General features: G+C 40.0%; 2 protein-coding genes across 2 annotated transcripts; one reads left to right on the forward strand and one right to left on the reverse strand.

Moving 5' to 3' along the window:
* Window positions 1-306: 306 nt before the first annotated feature.
* gfm1 (G elongation factor, mitochondrial 1) lies at window positions 307-18400 on the forward strand. The gene is made up of 18 exons (XM_088912836.1): window positions 307-923; window positions 3235-3387; window positions 4085-4217; window positions 4593-4797; window positions 5600-5716; window positions 6226-6376; window positions 6823-6977; window positions 7918-8002; window positions 8268-8405; window positions 9205-9306; window positions 9512-9568; window positions 9908-10045; window positions 10457-10539; window positions 14714-14876; window positions 15180-15324; window positions 15869-16029; window positions 16724-16777; window positions 17463-18400. Exons 1-18 carry the CDS (start codon window positions 849-851, stop codon window positions 17592-17594), a joined length of 2247 nt encoding a protein of 748 aa, XP_088768962.1. The 5' UTR covers window positions 307-848; the 3' UTR covers window positions 17595-18400.
* On the reverse strand, window positions 10648-19347 carry lxn (latexin). The gene is made up of 7 exons (XM_088912837.1): window positions 19109-19347; window positions 13748-13906; window positions 13275-13337; window positions 12180-12357; window positions 11666-11802; window positions 11221-11283; window positions 10648-11130 (listed from the first exon to the last, which is right to left on the reverse strand). Exons 1-7 carry the CDS (start codon window positions 19277-19279, stop codon window positions 11008-11010), a joined length of 894 nt encoding a protein of 297 aa, XP_088768963.1. The 5' UTR covers window positions 19280-19347; the 3' UTR covers window positions 10648-11007.
* Between the last annotated feature and the right edge of the window lie 96 nt (window positions 19348-19443).

The raw sequence follows: 19443 nt of genomic DNA on the forward strand, positions 1-19443 counted from the left end.
CAAATAAAAATAACATTAACAAAAAAATCTACAGACATATCATAAAATATTTACATATACTCTAAACATATGGAGCATAACTGGGATAAGGGCTCACTGTTCCTCAGGCTGTGACAGGAGATCACATACTGGGCTGCCAGTTCCCTCCTCCCTCTTCCAGTAGGATGGGGGCCTGTTGTGATTCTGGCAGGTGTGGGAACTCTGGGATTAGATTTCTGAATTTAGGGAAGAATGTTTCTCTAATCCCAGAAGTATCTGTCACAGTCAGTGCAGTAGGAAGTGCACCTCTGTCTCTTATTTCTCCCCGCTGGCAGTGGGAGCACAGCCTGTCCTCTCTAGCATTTCAGTTTGTGTTGTGTCTGTGTGTGAGATATTGCCGTTTGATCTGTGATTTTTGTAGATCACTTTCGACAAACAGTTAAGTAATACCACAACTGTAAACAGACGAATACAATGGACAGTAAAAATAAAGTAAATTTAAAGGATTTTTACCGATTGTTTTCAGTAAAGTTTGAAAGACACATTGATAAGAGAGTAGGTGTCTGCTGCAGCTTTTATCTAATTATTTTTAACACACTAATTTGTGTTACATTGTTTAGCTTCCAAAACGAAGTGGAAGCAAGCAATCTGCACTTTGAAAGGACGAATACGGTACTAGTTCACCTCTCGCTCATCTCCAAGAGCCCGAGACCAAGTCATTTACATTTATGCGGTTGAGTCACATCTATCAGGACGGTGTCATCCACCGGCGTGACTTTCACTCTGTCATACTGTAAGGGTGAAGGAAATAAAATTGACTTTCTTATGGTTCGTTTCTACTGACGTAATCGACTATTAGTGATCACAAAATGCGTTTTTTAAAAGCCGGACTGATTTTGAGCAAGCGACATCTAAGGACCCCTGGAACATTAACCGTAAAACAGGTACGTTCAGTGCTTGTGCATTTTTATAAGCATATAATTTCCTATGCGTCTTACCTTAGTTTGAACGCTGAACGTGGATTTATTGACATTACCTAACGTCTGTCAAAGCTGAGATTTTGATCAGAGTAAAGGTTAATAAACTATACATTTTTACATTATTGTAGAAACGGTTAAAGTAGCAACTAGGTGTCCTCAGTGTTGGCTATACGTTGGCTCAAATCAATATGTATACATATATATTTAAAGCTAGGGATGAAAGTAAACTTAGGGCACGCTAAAGGCTCTGCTCTGTAGCTGAAGTGAGTCTGCTGTGTAGCATGTTACAGGTGACAGTTGTCTATTAAGCATTGTGCTGGGTTTTATTGATTTCTACCTGTGCCAAAGTCCAGAAAAAATACATAGATTCAAAGTAACTCTCGTCGAGGAGTGCTCCGTTTTCATTTTACAGGCAAATGAAGTAAGTGATTTGCTTGTGTAAGGACTGTGTATTTATAATAGTAAGTAGATCAGGGAAAGTTAAACAAGTATCTGTATAAATTTTGCATCAAGTAGTTCTGACATTATGCAAGTATGTTATTAGGAGTGTTTTGTATATTGATTACTTGATTTTGGTGTCATTTTGATTGATCATTTCTGGAATTGGGACTTCAGTGTGACTGGGACAAACAGAGTCACTTTGTTGCATAAGCACTCCATCACTTCACTATTGAGAGGGTTGATGGGCAAAGGTGATGAGGAGCTTTAGTTGAAGGGGAAACCTGGTAGATATTCAAGAAAGAAAAACACAGAAAGCAAACTATTTTAAAATACTGTATGTGTGTGTCGCTAATGAAGAGAACGACACCTGTGTCAGTACGTTAAAGACTGGAGAGAGTCTTCACTCTCACTGGCTTGCCTAGGAATCAGGTTCTCTGTAGCAGTGAAGTTTTATATTCACCCACCAGATGTATGCTAGCAACAATAGTGCAGACTGATATCTGACTGTGCAGTGTAACAAACAGGTTTATTGATGGGGCAGTCTATGCGTGGTGGTCTGTCCAGTTGCTAAAGTCCACTTGTAGTGATCGAAGGCAACTTGATTACACAACGCAAAGATCATAAAGTCCTGGGACATGACAACATTCCAGCAGGGTATGACCATATCTTACCTGTGCGAATCAATTTTAAAAGTTACACTCTGGGTTTAATATCTGCCAGACCCCAGCCCTGGGAACATCTGTGGGTTGTGTTAGGACAGTCTGTGAAGGCTGGAGCTCAGGGAACAGGGAAGAGGCACGAGCTTGTCCAGGCTCAATGAGAGGAAGGGGAACAGAATCACACAGGACAGCATCTGCAAGCTGGCGCAAAGCTTGTGTCACAGCTTATTAGGGTCACAGGTTCTTGGTGTGGCTTTTCACAGTCAAACCCCTGCTAATCCACACTGCTGATAAATTTTAATCATCATAAAGAATTCACCTGTCTGTCCCATTAAAGGTCAGCGATTTCCTGAATTTGATAGATACTTTATTAATCCTGTGAGGGAAATTGCAGTGCAACAGCAGCCTGGCACAGGCAACACAGCACATTGTAACAAAATGATACAATAATACAACAATACAATACAGTAAGTACAGTCAGTGAGAAGTGCAGGAAAAAAATGGGGTATACAGAATTGCACACAGTACAGAAGATACAAAACAAACCAGAATGTACAGTACACAAGAAGATATATTGCACATTATAAATATATTGCACAGATCCCCAGCATATACTGCACATCAGTGGTAAACAGGAAAACCAGCTGTAAACGGAGAAGTTCATGTTTAGTCCAAAAACGTGTCAATGTTGCCCCTGCCCAGACACACAGTGGATGAGTTGTACAGTCTTGTGACAGAAGGCCAGAATGACCTCCTGTAGCGCTCCCTGTTGCATTGCAGGTGGATCAGCCTATTGCTGAACATGCTCTTTATTCTCACAAGCGTGTCATAGAGGGGATGGGAGACGTTGTCCATGATGGCCTCTAGTTAGGACACCATTCTGCTCTCAGCCACTACCTCCAGGGGGTCCAGATCAGACCCAATGACAGAGCATGCTGTTTTGATGAGCTTGTTCAGCCTGTGAGCATCCCCTGCTCTAATCTCAGAGCCCCAGCACACCACCACGTAGAAAAAGGCGCTCGCCACAGCCGACTGATAGAACATACGATGCAGTTGATGCAGTTATACTGTACATGGCCTGTCTTATTGGTGCTCATAACAAACCCATGCTCAGCTGCTTTAGCCTTGTTCTCCTGGTGTCTCTGATTACTGCACATCTCATTTCTTTGCTCCAGGTATTGATTAACAGCTGCAGGACGTGTTCGACGGGCGTCATTCCCAATGAGAGGATCCGCAACATTGGCATATCAGCCCACATTGACTCAGGGAAAACCACACTGACGGAGAGAGTCCTGTACTACACTGGCAGAATAGCAGAAATGCATGAGGTACAGCTCTTAATTTGCTGAGCTTATAATAACACACTCAGGATGCTCTGTCTCATTCAGTTCCTTGTGATGGACTAATCAATAACTCTGTGGCATGTCCATGAGGTTTTTTGTAAAATATGCAGTGTTGCAGAATATGAATACCAGTGATGAATACAGAGAGGAAAGCCTCTCTTTCAGTGTGTCACTGTAGACACAAAAAAATGCTAAACTTCATTCAGTAATATGTGAGTATGTTGGTCTTCAGTCCAGTTCTTGGAATTATTATGTCAGCCATTTTCAAGTTGTCAAACGCCCCTTAAAGCACTTTGCTTTCAAGCACTTTTTCACTTTGCATTTATCAGTACACTCACTTTCTTGAAAATTTAAGGAACATTGTCTGTAAATTGTGATTTCCAAAAGTGTATTTAGAAGGCCACATGCTGATTCTACATCAGTATTTTGTAGTTCTACTGTACAAGTACTGCCAAAATCTCATACTATAAGATGATGTGATCATAATTCAGGTTCTGGTAATGGACCAATGATTTGATTATATGTCATGTCCTGTATGTAACCTGAAGTTTCTCATTTCACTGTGGAGGACTAAATTCAATTGTATTATGAATGCAGTAAAACAAGAAAAGACCCTTGTGATCAGGCGATTGTTTCAGTATCTGTAACTTTAAAATGTGTATTTGTGTCTTGTGTTCCTCAGGTAAAAGGCAAGGACGGTGTGGGAGCTGTTATGGATTCCATGGAGCTTGAGCGACAGAGGGGCATCACAATTCAGTCTGCTGCCACGTACACCATGTGGAAACAGCACAACATTAACATCATCGACACCCCAGGTAGAGCAGCAACGTGTGAGGAGTGCCCAGAACCGCATTAACGTCTGGCCTCTGGGCTGTTTCCCCAAGCTCCATGATGATCCTGTGGACCTCTGCTTGTTCTGTGTGTTGTGTGTAAATTCACATTTAAGTCCTCATGTGTCTTTAGGAAGACAGATTATGTAACTACTTCTATAAAATGCATTGCAGACAGAATCAGAAGAATTCTCCGATGAATCTGAAGTTAAAACTTCAATGATATAAGTTCTAATATCATAACTCTTACAGCTGTTATGACGCCGTTACTCACACAGCAGGGCTGAAGTGGGAGAATCTCGGTGAGTCCTGCATGGTCGCATCACCTTGACCGGCTCTGACAAGGCCCTCTCCTTGCAGGCCATGTGGACTTCACCATCGAGGTGGAGCGGGCCCTCCGCGTGCTGGACGGGGCGATCCTGGTGCTGTGTGCCGTCGGCGGGGTGCAGTGTCAGACCATGACCGTAAACCGACAGATGAAGCGTTACGGCGTGCCCTTCCTGACCTTCATCAATAAGCTGGACAGGCTCGGGGCCAATCCAGACAGAGCTCTCCAACAGATCAGGTCTGGTGAATGCTGTACACGTCCAGAAAGAAGACTCCCCACTGCATTTCTGAAATATTCAAACTGACACTGCAGTAGGTTATGGCAGGAGTACTTGCAGTTGAAGTCACTCTAGAGGGCAGTGTTACACTGCCATAGTGTTTTAAAACAATCTTGTCTTGCAGTTGCATGCTGTATGAATATTGATGCAAAGGAAGATTGTCAGTCCTCAGTTGAATGCCTTGTAATTTCTTCATGTTGTGTGGAAATATAAGCATGTCAAAGGAAATGGCTGGTAGCAGGGTGGCACGGTGGTGTATAGGTCAGTGTTGCTGCATAAAACCCTGGTATGATTCTGGCCTGGAGTACTTTCTGTATGGAGTCTGCATGTTGCCCATGCATCTGTGTGGATTTTCTCCAGTAGTTCCAGTTTCCTCCCTCCTCCCAAAGACTTGCTGGTTAGGTAAAGTGTATACGGTATGTGCTTTTGTGTGCCCTATGATAGACTGGAATCCCATCCAGGGAAGTCTCCCTTGTGCCCTAGGCTCAACGAGTCAGATGAAATCTCTAATTTATAACCTTTCTTTCAGGATAGGCTCTTGGTTACTGCGACTCCTGCCAAACTTAAGCAGCTGATAATGGATGGGTGGTTAGTTTTATTTTAGGCTTTCCCACAAAATTGTTAAAAGTCTGTTGGGGTCCTTCTCAGCACAACCCTTTGCAAGATTCACCATTATGGCCGTATCCTAACAGGATACAGTATTCTTTCGCAGTTTGAAAAACGCACCATATTCAAAGGCGCTGTTGTTGTCCCATGTTGCAGAACCAAGCTCAATCACAACGCGGCGTTTGTTCAAATCCCCATTGGACTCGAAGGCAATTTAAAAGGGATTATTGACCTCATTGAAGAACGAGCCATATACTTTGAAGGACCATTTGGGTAAGTGAATACTCTTGGTTAAAAGGATGCAAATGGACAGTGAAGAATGAGTTGAATATGACTTGCCATATAAGTGAGAGATACTAATACTAATTGCCCTAAGTGTTATTAACATGGTATTTCATGTTAGGTTGACCAAAATCAAGAGAAATCCCCACATGGGTTTTGGTAACTGGTATATTTTTAGCCTGTCCTTCACTGAGTCAGGTTCCTGTTTTCTCCTTCAGAAGTGATCTTGTCTATCTTCCCTTGTTTCATACTTGACGTCTGTCATCCACGATACAAAACAGGCAAAATCAAAATCTTAAGATGAGAAGCTCAGGCTGAGGTGCGGGGAACCATTCTTTCGTTTGATTTCATATCTTTATTTTATATACCCCTAAGAATGTAAGCGATACTTTCCAAAAAGCTTGATTGCATTATAAACCTGGGTAAATATGAGGCTGAGGCCTGAGGCTTCTTCTTCTGTGATATGATGATGTAAAGCGGACATGTCACTCTTTCCACAGACAGAATATCCAGTATGATGAGATCCCAGCAGATTTCCGTTTGGAAGCGGCAGACCGACGTCAGGAATTGGTGGAGTGTGTAGCCAATACAGATGAGCTGCTGGGAGAGATGTTTCTGGAGGAAAGGGTGCCCACAAACACAGATTTAAAGGTCTAGTATGTCTTTTAATTACACGCCTCATTTTCATTCAAGCAACTTATTGTTGTTGGCATTTTCAGTCAATGTTAAAAAAAAGATGACAGATAAAACTCAGGGAACCCACATGCTTAATATATCAGCGGAAGATTCTCCATATTTGAAGCCATTTTCCTTCCATCAGACCTTTGTATTTTGTATGCTTTAAGCCTATCTCCATTATGGCCAGTAGCTTTTGGTTGAAAGGAGAAGTGCAGCATTCAGAGAATATTGAGAGTGGGCAGTATTGTACGTCGCAGTGTGAAAATGCAGGTCTCTGTCCCAGGTTCTGTGCCCAGTGGTTTATTTCTAGTTTGACATACTTGAAGCTGTGAAAATGTAAGACAACACTGTGTGATGTACATTAGGCCAGGCCGAGGTCATTGTCATCGTCGTCATTTTCTTTCTGTGTTTTCTTGCAGGCTGCTATCAGAAGGGCTACAGTCCAGCGCTCCTTCACCCCCGTTCTTGTCGGCAGCGCATTGAAGAACAAAGGGGTACAGCCCCTGCTGGACGCTGTCCTAGACTACCTGCCAAATCCCACCGAGGTTCAGAACTACGCCATCCTCAACCAAGAGTAAGAGTCTGGCATGTCGTCTCAGTTCAGTAAACTATAGCTGGATTATGAGATAAAGTATTAGGTGTCGTTTGTCATCCCCCTGCATAATAGGGGTACATTTTCCGCAACATTAAGTGCAAGCAGTGAACCATAAATTCTAGCCTAAATATACAGTAATCAGTCTCCAGAAATCAGAAGAACATGCCGTTGCGGATTATGTAAAGATTTCTGTATTCGAGCACAGACCTTCGATGCATGACTGGATTGCCATTGATGTAATGATTCAGCACAGTATCCTGTCCGCAGGATTGTATGTGCCTGAATATATTGCTTTCGTTCTTACCGTATCTGTCATATATAATAATGGTGGCTCCCAGCTATTTAAATAAGTCATTTTTTAGCATTGTTGTTCCAATTTCTCCTCTTTATACAAGTGATTTGGAATCACCAATTGTGTTTTCGACTTTGGCTCACAGCTTCTACCTTCTAGCTACTTGCCACAGGCTGCGCAGTCCCATACCAGATGCTGAGGGTTAATTTGAGAAGAAGGACGTTTATTCCCTGAGAGCACTGCTAGCCTGCAGATGTCCAGGATGTGTTTGCTGTGTAGTGAGCAACTCTGAGAGCCCTGGTTGACTAGTTCCAGCCCTGATCCCAGAACCCAGCATGATGTGTGCTATCACTTGGGGAACCCCAGTAACCTCTGGCCAGTGGGATGGCTCTTCGAATTCATGACGCCTGCTTCGTAAAGCCCAGCCTGCTCTCCAGGGAGCACCTTTATCAACTGAGCTACATGGGAGTCACGCAGTCACATTTCAAAGGCAGCAGGAGACTCATTTTACATCTACTTTATAGGACAATTCCTTGTCTCATTTGCATGTATAAATGTTACGGCCTCTTCTGAAAGAGCGTTGTGTCTGTGGCAAAGAAAAATACATATTTTTTCCATGTTCAACAGGGAATCAAATGAGACTACTAAAATTTTAATGGACCCAACAAGGGATGCCTCTCAACCGTTTGTTGGCTTGGCATTCAAATTAGAGGTAAGTTAGTTATCTGTAAAAAAACAAAAGTAAGTCCTTTGAACGAGGGCAAAGTTTTTTCACGTCTACTTTTTCCACTTTGTCCTTTGTCAAATGTATAATCTGGTATCCCAGTTTTGATTTACAAAATAATATTCAAACTCTTCTCTCATACAAGCTGTATATGTTTCTCCCTGCTCTTCATATTACATTGTAATTATTTCTGTGAGCAATCTTTAAATCAAAGCACTCTCTGAGGTGTTGTTTGCCCCTTCCACATGGACAGGCGGGGCGGTTTGGGCAGCTGACCTATGTGAGGGTTTATCAGGGGGTGCTGAGGAAGAGCGAGTACATCTACAACACCAGGACAGGCAAGAGGGTCCGTGTGCAGCGCCTGGTGTGCCTTCACTCCGACCAGATGGAGGTGAGTCGCGCTGTCGAGCGGCGACCACGAGAGCGTTGCGCTGCACTGCAGTGGCGTTTTGTTACTGTTGGGGCTGTGGTCACTGTTCACTGGCAGCAGGGTCCTAACTCTCTTTAAAGAGGTAGACTATTCAGAGTGGGTTAGTACGATCCAGTGTTTTAAAATTGTGTGTTGTAAGGCTTATTCAGAAGTATATCAATTAAAGGGTGTGACTTGTTACTTGTTACATTATATTGTAGGCAGCTAAAGAATTAGAGTGATCTTCATCACACCACCCAAAGAGTTTATCGATAAAAAATAATCAGAGATTTTTCCTGTTTCAAAGCTCTATCAAAACATATAGATCTGTTTCCTGCACAGGTCAGTGTCTCCATTTTGGGGTGAATATTCAGATCGGGGTGATGTAATTAGTGGAGTACCACAGGGGTCTGTACTTGTACTAGGATCAATGCTCTTCCTCATTTGATCGATGAACAAGATTCTGGTAGAGAGTAAAGTAGTCACGTTTGAAGGCGATAACAAATTAGGAGGATTAGCAAAAGCAACAGATAAAATTAGAAAACATTTAGATAAAATTCAAGACAAGCACTTGTCAAATTAAATTTGATGGTTTGATTAATCCTTCCCTTTTAATAAACTTAATGAACCTAAGACAGTGTGAAAAGTAGTTTTTGTGTGTTGAATCATTTTATTGAGGCATGAAGACAAAGTCCAATTGTACTATTCTGAAAAAGCAAAAGCATGGAAAACCTTGTTTTCTGTTTAAGAAGATTTTGAAGTTTAATTTCACTTTGTTCAGGATGTAGAAGAGGTGTATGCTGGCGATATCTGTGCCCTGTTTGGAATTGACTGTGCTAGCGGGGACACCTTCACTGCACAGACTACAGCCAATCTCTCCATGGTGAGTAGGAGAACAGTCCTAGTGGATTGCTATGCGGTCACTATTCCAGTTTTATTTGACAATTCCTCTGAATCTGGTTTTTACACCAATTGTATGTACAAAAGAGTACCTTTGCTTTCATTGTCAGTAATGAAAGATCTGCATAAATGTGCTTTGCCTGTACTATATTACATTCTTAAATACTCATTTTTGGTCTTCTTGTTAGGAATCTATTCATGTTCCAGAACCAGTAATATCAGTAGCTATGAGGCCATCTAACAAGGTAAGTTTTTTACTGGAATCCAGTTGCCTATACTTAAGGTGGGGGTCTCAAACCATGGTCCAGCAGATTTTACAGGTAGCTTTTCAATCATCAGTTTCCAAAGGCCTGAAACAATTTAAGTATGATCAGCTAAATGGGTGGAGTGTTCAGTTATGTCATTTAATAATAAAATTATCACTTGGAACAATATATATAGAGTATCATTCATCTCTCGAGGTGAACTAGGCTGCTTGTGGTGTTCTTCCTCAGTAAGAAATAGAATATTTTGTTCTGTGTTTTTGATAAATGCTTCTGGGAAACAAGCTTTCAATAAAAGCAAAGCTTCTATCTTTGTTTTAGAATGACTTAGACAAATTCTCTAAAGGAATAAACCGTTTTACCAGAGAAGACCCAACTTTCAGAGTCCACTATGATCCAGAGAGTAAGGAAACAATCATCTCGGGAATGGGGGAGCTACACCTTGAGATTTACTCCCAGGTAAGATGCTTTTCTTTTTACAATCCTCCACTGAAATGCACTCCCTAGTGAAAATTCTAGGACTGTCCACCCATTAACCCGAGGACGTAAGATGTATTCCACAAGGTCTTGAAATATCTGCTGCCCTGTCAAGATGACCCTCAGTTGAGGTTGTGATGAGAGTAATGGCTGACATATTGAGCTCTGCGTCCCACAAGTCAAACAGTCAAACTGGGGATTGCTCTAGCCAGGGAAAGAGAAAGGCATTTGTCATGTGTTCCTGTAAAAGTTTCCAGTACTATTCCAATAATATTTTTCTTGACGGGAAAAGTTCTCACAAAGTACGAATTTGATAAAATTGGGCATTTGATGATTTGGTTATATATCTGTAAAAATGCAAGCAGTTAATATGTTCCCTTGCACTGTCTTTAGAGAATGGAAAGAGAATACAGCTGTCCTTGTGTGATGGGAAAACCTAAGGTTGCCTTCAGAGAAACCATCTCATCCACTGTGCCGTAAGTCTTAAAACATTAGAAGCAGAGTTTTAATACATTACTTTAGTTATCTTAGTTTAGATACCTTCTAGAGCTGCCACATAATTAATTTTTCTTCCAAGTATCTAAAGTGCAGATATATTTTATTTGTGTTTCTTGGTACAAACATGACAGAACAATCTTGTACATAGAAAAGTACAATCTCTCTAATAATTCACATCTTCCACCACCACCCATCCCTGAATTTATTGGTATTTATTTCTGTACTTTTGCAATCAATACATTTGTTGGAATTCATATCTATACGTGCTAAGAAGGCTAGAGAATAATTATTAGACATTCTGTTCTACATAGATCATCAGATGTTAATTTCTCAGTATTGTCTTCTGTTTCCAAGTTTATTTTTGTAATTAATGCATTACTATGACAGCTTTGTATGCTACTGCCAGGGTGGCCTGAGGTCTTTTCCCAGTAGCGACTTTAAGAACATTAGGAATTGATGACTGGGTTTTCTGTTGTTGGCGAGTGGTGTTTGGGTTGCAAATTACTCTGAGTTACTTTTACTCCCTCTGTCGGACTCCATTTAACCTTCATGTGCCACTGGATCATTTCCTGTAACACATACAGAACAGTGATCAATACATTACAGGATAAAACTCAGTACTTTTTTTTTCTTCTTTAATTGATACTTAGTTGATTTACCTGTGATATGAATTCATGAAGAAGGACTTCATAGTCAAATACAAGGGATTCGCCTTCTGATTCCTTTTCAAATAAAAAGAAAAACATTGTAAAAGAAACAGAGCACATGATTCTCAGAGCTCCAGAATGTGCTTAGACTGGTGCAGGTACTGTAATTAGTGTTGTCTTGAACACAAACCCTTTTACATGAAGTGCTTGCTGTAAGATGCTGAACTCACCTGGCATATCAGGGTTCAATCTGGAAAAGTGAGTGCTTTAACTGTTACTAAAACTGGGATCTTTTATGAAGACCTTGGCCTAATTGTGAATAGACAAGGGGAAAAAAACCATCTATTTTAATGCCAGTGATAGATTACCGGCATTATGCGTTACTCTGAAAGATACAATTTCTTTGCTTCTGCCTCTGCCGCTCCCCGAAGGTCCGACAGTCACGTGTTAGACTTGCCTGCTGTTGTAGGCTCAGGATTTGCGCCACATTGTATAGTGTGGATTCATTGGATTCCTTCAACATCACAAAGCTTGCGGCCACTCCTCCCAGGTGCCACAAGGGTGTCATTTCTGGCGCAGTGAATCCATAGCTGTCTGTCGATAGACATAGCAGTAGGTTCTTTAGTAATCATTCATTACGTTTCTTTGTTTTTGTTCATGGTTTATGTGCCAAGTGTAAATATTTAAACAGACCTAGATCTTATGGCCAAATTATTTAAAATGAGATTTTTTTTCTATATTTTTTCATTAATTGAAGAGATTATTAAGTGAGGAGAGAATATCCTTTAGTAATAAGTACTCCTTTCTAAATCTGTAGGAAACGCAAAAGAAGTGTTTCTACATACACCCGCGTATACTGATAGTGTATGTGTTAGTTTATTTTGGTCAGAGCCCTCTCAAGAGTGGTATATAATATCGTGTTCTCAATATTTAATATAGAATCAATTATTTTAAAAGTCAACTTTCAGTACCTGGAATATACTGGCCAGATACAAGGGGAGAACTTTTCTTCATCTGGTGGAAGAAACTGTTCTCTGCTTCAGAAGTGTTTATTTTCAGGAGGTCATCACAAGTGCATTGAACTTGAGGAGTTTTCTGCTCCTCAGTTCTCTCAAAAACTATTTCTGCGGCACAGATTCCAATGGTTGTCTGTGAAAGATAAACACATGGAAAACTACAGAGGGGGAAAATTAATTTTTTGCTATTGCTTGGTAACTGAGTGAGATATACAGTACCATATGACAAAAATCAAATAGATTTTTCTATGTGTTCCACTTTCTTCAGCAGAGGAACATTAGACTGTATTTTTTCCTGATGAAAAAGTTAAGCAAAAAATGTTTTGATAATTAGGGGAGATTGGTTGGCATCCTTAAAGGCATATTCACTCTTTATAATACATTACTAAAGTATTTGGTCTCTGAATACAATGTAATAATACTATTTAAAATATATCCATAGTACTTTTTGGAGTGCATTGCAATACTGCAGCCTGTTTAGTAATCCAACACTAGCCTGAAGCAATTCTGGTGTTTGAAATCGGGACTAGAACTGATAATAAGTGATAGCAAAAACTTTAATTGCCAAATTGACATGGGTTATAACTGTAAAATGACAAAAATCTGTAAAGTTATTTCTTATGAAAACATGCAAATTCATTATTCATACAAGTTTGATATCTACTTTTGTCAACAACATATGCAGAATGACAAAAGGAACAACTGAATTAACAATTACATTAAGAGGGGTGCAGCTTAAATAAAAGAGACAGTTAAAATGAACCCATTGGACAACTAGTGTTGAGTTCAAGTAGTTTAGTGGACCCATGTAGTCTAAAGCATTTGGTCCAGTAGTTCTGTACCACGTCAACTGTGGTGAGTAAAGGTCTCACTTCTTATTTCTGTTTTTACCACCTATTTTGTACTGATCAAGTAACAACTTTAAACCTTGGTCTGGAGCTGAGCTGCAAAATGTACAGAACTACAGCAGGAGTAATGCTGTAGGCAGAAATATTATAAGTTCTACTTATTTGGGAGGAAATCAGATCTACAATAAAAAAAAAAACTTACATTGCTGACCATCTCTTCCAGTGAAAATTCAATGTGATACCTTGCTGCTCCTGTAGGAATTTCCTAAGATTCATAAAATAATGGATAAAAGTACAAGAACTGGCAACTTTAAAATCGGATAAAAAAAATTCCAGTTTCAAACATTTTAAAGATCACCCCACACCAAAAAGTACATTTCTATTGTATGAGTTGTATGTATTTTTAAAGAAGTACAATAAACCTGTCTTCCTGCTTCCCATTTTAATTAGTGTAAGGCTATACTCAGAATGCAAGATTGGCAAGATCATACAGAATAAAACAATTATTATTTTCTTAATAAGTTTAGCAAATTTCGCCTGGCATTTAATTTGTGATGTTTTCATATACTAAAACTTAAGAGAGATATTCACTGTCTACCCCCTCGGTCGTGACCAAGATGCGCTTCAGGGTGTGTCTGCAGTTCAAGTGAAGTGTGTACAACTATACGCTCTTACCTCTAAAGTGGCCCTTTTAACCTGACGAATAATAAACCTTCTGAAAGGGGAGCCGTAGTGGTAGTTCAGGTAGTGCTCTGCCACCTTGGCAGCACGGCTCGCCTGGTAATAGGACGGGTTGAGCTCTTCCACAGGCATAGCTGGATTCACCTTTGTGGTCTGGAAAAGGAAAACGAAGTTTCTGTCCTGAGCTAGGTGTGTCCACTAACACATGGACTTTGTTCTCCCCTCTTTTCAGTCTCTGTGAACAAGGTTGCGAAATGTTGTGCAGCTCATATGGGAAAAAAACCAACCAGAATGTCACCCCATGCTTGAGCAGAATTCCTAGCCACAGCAACTTCAGCAAAGGGCTCCTTTTGCTTTAGTTACACTGCTTGATGTAACTTCCTGTTGCTCCACAGGCTTAGTCAGACTGTTCACCACAAAGATGGCCTCTTTAAAGACACAGGCACTGTTTTCATTCGTCCTCAGGGATCAGAATATCTTCTCTAGTTCCTCTGTCAGCTCAGCGCTAAAGGTGTATTTAAAGTTTGTGTAATTTCAACAGATATTCTAGCTTTCTTGCATTGTGTTAAAAAAGGTTTCTAATGGCAGAACTCCATATCAATCTAAATATTTGAAAGACGTGTTATACAGGAACCTTTCAGTTGATCAGGAGTGTCTAATCCATATTTGAAGAAGCTCATGTGATTTCAAGATTTCATTTCAACCTGACTCTTAATAACCTGAATGAGCATATTGTGGGCTTAAGTACAGTGATGTACCAGCTTATCCCAGCTCCTCAGGTGCCGGAGTTTGAAAGAGGTTTAGAAAGCCTGCAGGCACATCAGGACTGGGCACCATGCTGTAGGTACATAATATAAATATAAAGCTTGATTTTCAGTTTTCTACTCACTTTCAATTTGTGTGGTAAAAAGGTTTGATCCCAATGAGAAAAAATATCAATTGTGTGTCTGTGAATTCCAGGTTTGATTTCACACACAAGAAGCAGTCTGGTGGAGCAGGGCAGTATGGGAAAGTCATTGGAGTTTTGGAAGCCCTGGGGCCAGACGGCTACACCAAAGTGGAGTTTGTTGACCAGACCATCGGCACAAATATACCAAAACAGTTTGTGCCTGCAATTGAAAAGGCAATTGTTTTTTTGTTTTGGATAAAATCGTGTTAGTTATTTTTTTGTACAGCTAATCAGCCCTTGTGTTTTTAATCAGTCTATATGCAGTTTGAAATGTTTGTAAACATTTTTGTTGCTTTCAAAATCTTTCAAAATGTTTTAATTCTGAAAAATGCTCTATACCTTTGTTTATACTAAATGCCTTATCAGAAACTTTCTGAACAGTACAGTGTGAAATACTCATGGCAGGTTCTGGAAGGGTGGTGTCCATCCTCTGTGCAGCTTTATTGTGAAGGAGCATGTTGTTCATACTGCCCACAGGGATTTCGGGAAGCCTGTGAGAAAGGCCCTCTGACAGGCCACAAGATCTCCGGCGTGCGCTTCCTGCTAGACGATGGCGCACACCACATGGTGGACTCCAATGAGATCTCCTTCATCAGAGCAGGAGAAGGAGCTCTCAAGCAGGGTAGGAGCAGCCTTCTGAACTCTCAGCTCTGCTGCCTGTGGCGCTTTTACTTCTCTGCTTTGTTGTGCTTAATTACTGCAAACTAGTGAAGGTGTGTAGTTCAGTGGTGAATGAAAATAGTTCCTTCCTACTTGTAAACCAGCTTTTGAGTTAAACATGCTGTATAAATACATTATTATTAGAAGTACCCGATGTAGACAATTTCATGTGATGACCTTTTTGTTAAAAATTTTATTTTAACTGAAAAAAATATTTCAAGACAGATATGGCTTTCTACATTGCAAGCGCTTATTAAAATAATTGGCTGCTTCATCATTTAAGCTTTCAGACTTTCCAAAACCTGTTTAAATTTGTAGTCCTGGAAAACAGTGGCTATAACAAAGATGAGGAAGGTTTTGACCAAGTTGCAATTAGTGTGTGCTCCTGAAAAGAAGAAGTCACAGTGTTTTGTTCATTTGAAACTGGGGATGGGATTGGTGAATCAGTGGTGAATCTGAAGACTGTGGTGAGTAACCCTGCTGTTCCTGCTCTTGATCCTGTCCAGCTATGGAGAAGGCGAACGTGAGTGTCCTGGAGCCCATCATGTCTGTGGAAGTTGTGGCTCCCAGTGAGTTTCAGGGAGCAGTGATCGCTGGCATTAACCGTCGCCATGGCGTCATCACCGGACAGGATGGACAGGAGGGCTACTTCACCCTTTATGCTGAAGTGAGCATAGTTCCCATGATGGCATTCATACAAATGGGAAATGACCCATATGTGCATGAAACTAGAAGATAAATTGTGGTTTGATTTGTATTGTACTTTGATTACAGTCCCAGCTTGACATGTTGTAGGAATTAACACATTTATGAGATGTTTTGCCCCTTCCCTAAACTGTTTGAAATCTAAATTCAAAACCTTCTTCTTTTGGAAGGTCCTTTACTTAACTGGTTCTGTTATTTACCACTCTGCTCCTACTGTATTCAGTACCCTCATCTCCTGTCTCCTCTCATTGCATATTTTCATTGTGCATATTTTGTGTATTTTTTATTGTTGTTGTCATTCTGTATAGCGCTTTGAGAAGCCACCTTTTAAAGGCGCTATATAAAATAGTTCATTATTATGTCCTGAGGTTCTTCCAAGTTATTTGATAAACTTAGAAGTACATATTTTCCCTAAAGTGTTTTGGAAAAGCAAGCAGTTAGTTTAAGTGGTACTCTGTACTTAATCACTGCTCTTTATAAGATGTTTTAGGGTGCAGCTTTACAAAGTAATATTTCATAAGAACATGAATATGAACAAATGAGGAGGCTGTTTGCCCCTTCTCAGCTTTGGTTGCCTGAAGCTAATAGATCTCATTCACCTGTTTGAAGGAAGTCAAGTAATATCAGTGATTCTAATTATTGTCCACTTTCTGTAGGTTCCGCTAAATGATATGTTTGGGTATGCCACTGAACTCAGGTCATGCACAGAGGTAAGGTACCGTATTGCTATTGCACATGTACATGTTTTTTGGGATGAATGAGGATAACATATGAGTTTAACATTCAGATTAAGTAACTAGTGTAAAGCCAATTTTTCAGAAACTTTTCTGTTAAAAAAAAGTTGAACTAACATGTAGTGTTGTGTGTTGCTCGTGTTTGTTATTCCATTAAGGATATCCTATAAACAAGAGGAGTCAAGTACTGTTGTAAAAAGGGTATAATGAGCAAGCACAGTTCCTCATATTACTATTACACTACACTTATATTATCAAAACCAGCTTTGTAGTGTTGATGTCTTTTGAGTCGTCAGAGATTTTCTTGTTTTATTAAACTGATTCATGCCATCCATCCTTTTTCAGTATCCTTAGGGGGGGACAGTGAGCTGAACTCTATCATGGCAGGCACAGGTCACCAGGTCATTGCAGGGCACACACACACCTGCATTCAAGGTAGCAATTTAGTGACGCCAAAAATGGACAGCACATTTCTGGACTGTGGGAGGAATCAGAAACAAGCACAAGGGACAGAACAAGCTGTAATCAAACAGTGTCCATGTCACCAGTATCTGGTTCCTTGAGACACGAGCGGACTGTTCTTGGTAACTGTTGTGTGAATGACACATACTTGACAGTATAAAGAAAGTAGTGATTTATTTGTTTGTCTCCTTTCACATAGGGCAAAGGTGAATACACAATGGAGTACAGCAAGTATCAGCCATGTTTGCCCAGCACACAAGAGGAACTTGTCCACAAGTATTTAGAATCCACGGGCCAGCTACCTTCAAAGAAGGGCAAGGCCAAGAACTGAACCACCTGGCCACCTGTTTATGCTTTTTTCTGATTGATCTGATTGAACACCAACCTGGGGAAAATGCCGAAGAATCGCTGGGACAGTTATTTTCATTTTATGGACAATGAATAGTAATGGCATTTTGAAGAAATGTTACTGGTATGTAGTGAGACTGGTTATTAGAAAACATTGAAATCAGTGATATTTGAAAAAATTGTTAATTCTGCTCTTATGATGTTAATTTTCAATTAAGCCCATTCCAAAGTTTAGAAAATCTTTATATTGTACTGAAACCATTTTAAGAATTTCATCAGTTTTCAAAAACAGTTTATCAGAATTTGTTCCCTGCTGTTCATAGTTTTATTTTTTCAGGATTTAATGTTACTTAATAATTCTAATTCAAAGTGCTACTGTTACAAATAAAGGTTCGTATTTAGCACACATATAAAGGCCTGGCTTAAATATATACAGTAAAGATGTATGGACTGTGTACAGTTACAATATTGAGAATGGACACTGTCATTTCCAACAACTGTATTTTTATCTACTTAAGTGTTGAGAAAATAAAACTGAGGTACCGAATTAGTGCATGTTAGAAGTAGTAATTGTTGTTAAGGAAATAGTAGTAGTTTTTATCAATGTTTTGTTCTTTAAAATGGGAATCTGTGAATGTTTGTATCTTTCATGTCTTTAAAATGTGATTTATGGATTGAGGTAATGAAGTATATATGTGTATAGTATCTGGAATATACACACAGTATATGTAATTAGAAATGTATATGGCATTAGTCTAATTTTGATACAAATAACAAACTTAAAAGAGAGTTTTGATTACTGTCTTAAGTAATTTGGTTAAAAATGAATGACCATAAACCTAAAAAGTGTTTTTTTCCCCAAAATGCATTTTCAGCCAACTTTAAATATTGCACTTGTACAATTATAAAAGCTTTCTATCTTGGCTCAAAAACGTGAACTTGCAGTAATCGATTGGATGAATCTGATTCAACAACAATCAAAATGACATTTTGACAAATACAGTACAATAAGATATATTAATTAAACTACTAGATTAACAACAGATGGGAAAACGTTTCAAATGAAGGGCGTCAGCTCTGTTTTGGTTTTAATTTTTTTTTCTTTGCTTCAAAAGAGGAACAAACCACTTATGAAAATTTGAGGATTGACTAATCCCTTCTTTGCATTTGCACTTCAGTATTACCCAACGTTTCAACAGGAGGAGCATTTGTTTTGCACATTTATCCTTCTCTGGAGAAACAAAAGATCTTTTCTTCTTACCCGCCTGTGATTGACATTGGCAAATTATGCAATTTTGTACCTCTTCTGGATCCTACAACAGAGAGGAAGTCCATTTCTTTTCCTGTGCATTGTCTTGATTGAAAAGGGTCAGGTTGTGATTTTGCGAAAGCTGGTGCGTGTTTTTCTCAGCGAGTTCCGGTTATTTTCAGAGGCACTTTTATTAGGCAAGGAAGAAGACAAAACAGGCTTCAGCCAACGAGAATGCGGTTGCTTACCTCGGGGAGGGGGTTGGTTTCTGCTGGGACCTCATGGGCTCGACCACTGGTGGACCCAGATTGGAAGCGAAGTGGGTCGGCGTCTTGGAGTTCTTCCTGGCCGGTTCCCGATGTGGGATCCCCACAAACCAGAGGAAGCAACCCCAGAGCAACACACAGAGCCCAGCGCATCTTGAGAACTTGAGCCTCAACACGGCCCCGACCTCAGAGGATTTCCAGTTATAATACTTCTGCTGCTGACGTCAGAAAGTCAGATTCCTCCTGAGCTGGATAAGGGAAGCTGACACTCCCCAGATTGACTTTTTTTGTTTGTGCTTTTCCACCCCGTTTCTCGC

This window comes from Atractosteus spatula, chromosome 4 (assembly GCF_055471065.1).
Source record: "Atractosteus spatula isolate fAtrSpa1 chromosome 4, fAtrSpa1.hap1, whole genome shotgun sequence".
Classification (NCBI taxonomy): Eukaryota; Metazoa; Chordata; class Actinopteri; order Semionotiformes; family Lepisosteidae; genus Atractosteus; species Atractosteus spatula.

Coding starts and splice junctions, on each gene's coding strand:
- gfm1 (XM_088912836.1), top strand. CDS start 849: ATGCGTTTTTTAAAAGCCGGACTGATTTTGAGCAAGCGACATCTAAGG. Junction 924..3,234: donor GAACATTAACCGTAAAACAG/GTACGTTCAGTG, acceptor TCTTTGCTCCAG/GTATTGATTAACAGCTGCAG. Junction 4,798..5,599: donor AGAGCTCTCCAACAGATCAG/GTCTGGTGAATG, acceptor CCCATGTTGCAG/AACCAAGCTCAATCACAACG.
- lxn (XM_088912837.1), bottom strand. CDS start 19,279: ATGCGCTGGGCTCTGTGTGTTGCTCTGGGGTTGCTTCCTCTGGTTTGT. Junction 13,907..19,108: donor AAACCAACCCCCTCCCCGAG/GTAAGCAACCGC, acceptor TTCCTTTTCCAG/ACCACAAAGGTGAATCCAGC. Junction 11,131..11,220: donor TTCATGAATTCATATCACAG/GTAAATCAACTA, acceptor TATGTGTTACAG/GAAATGATCCAGTGGCACAT.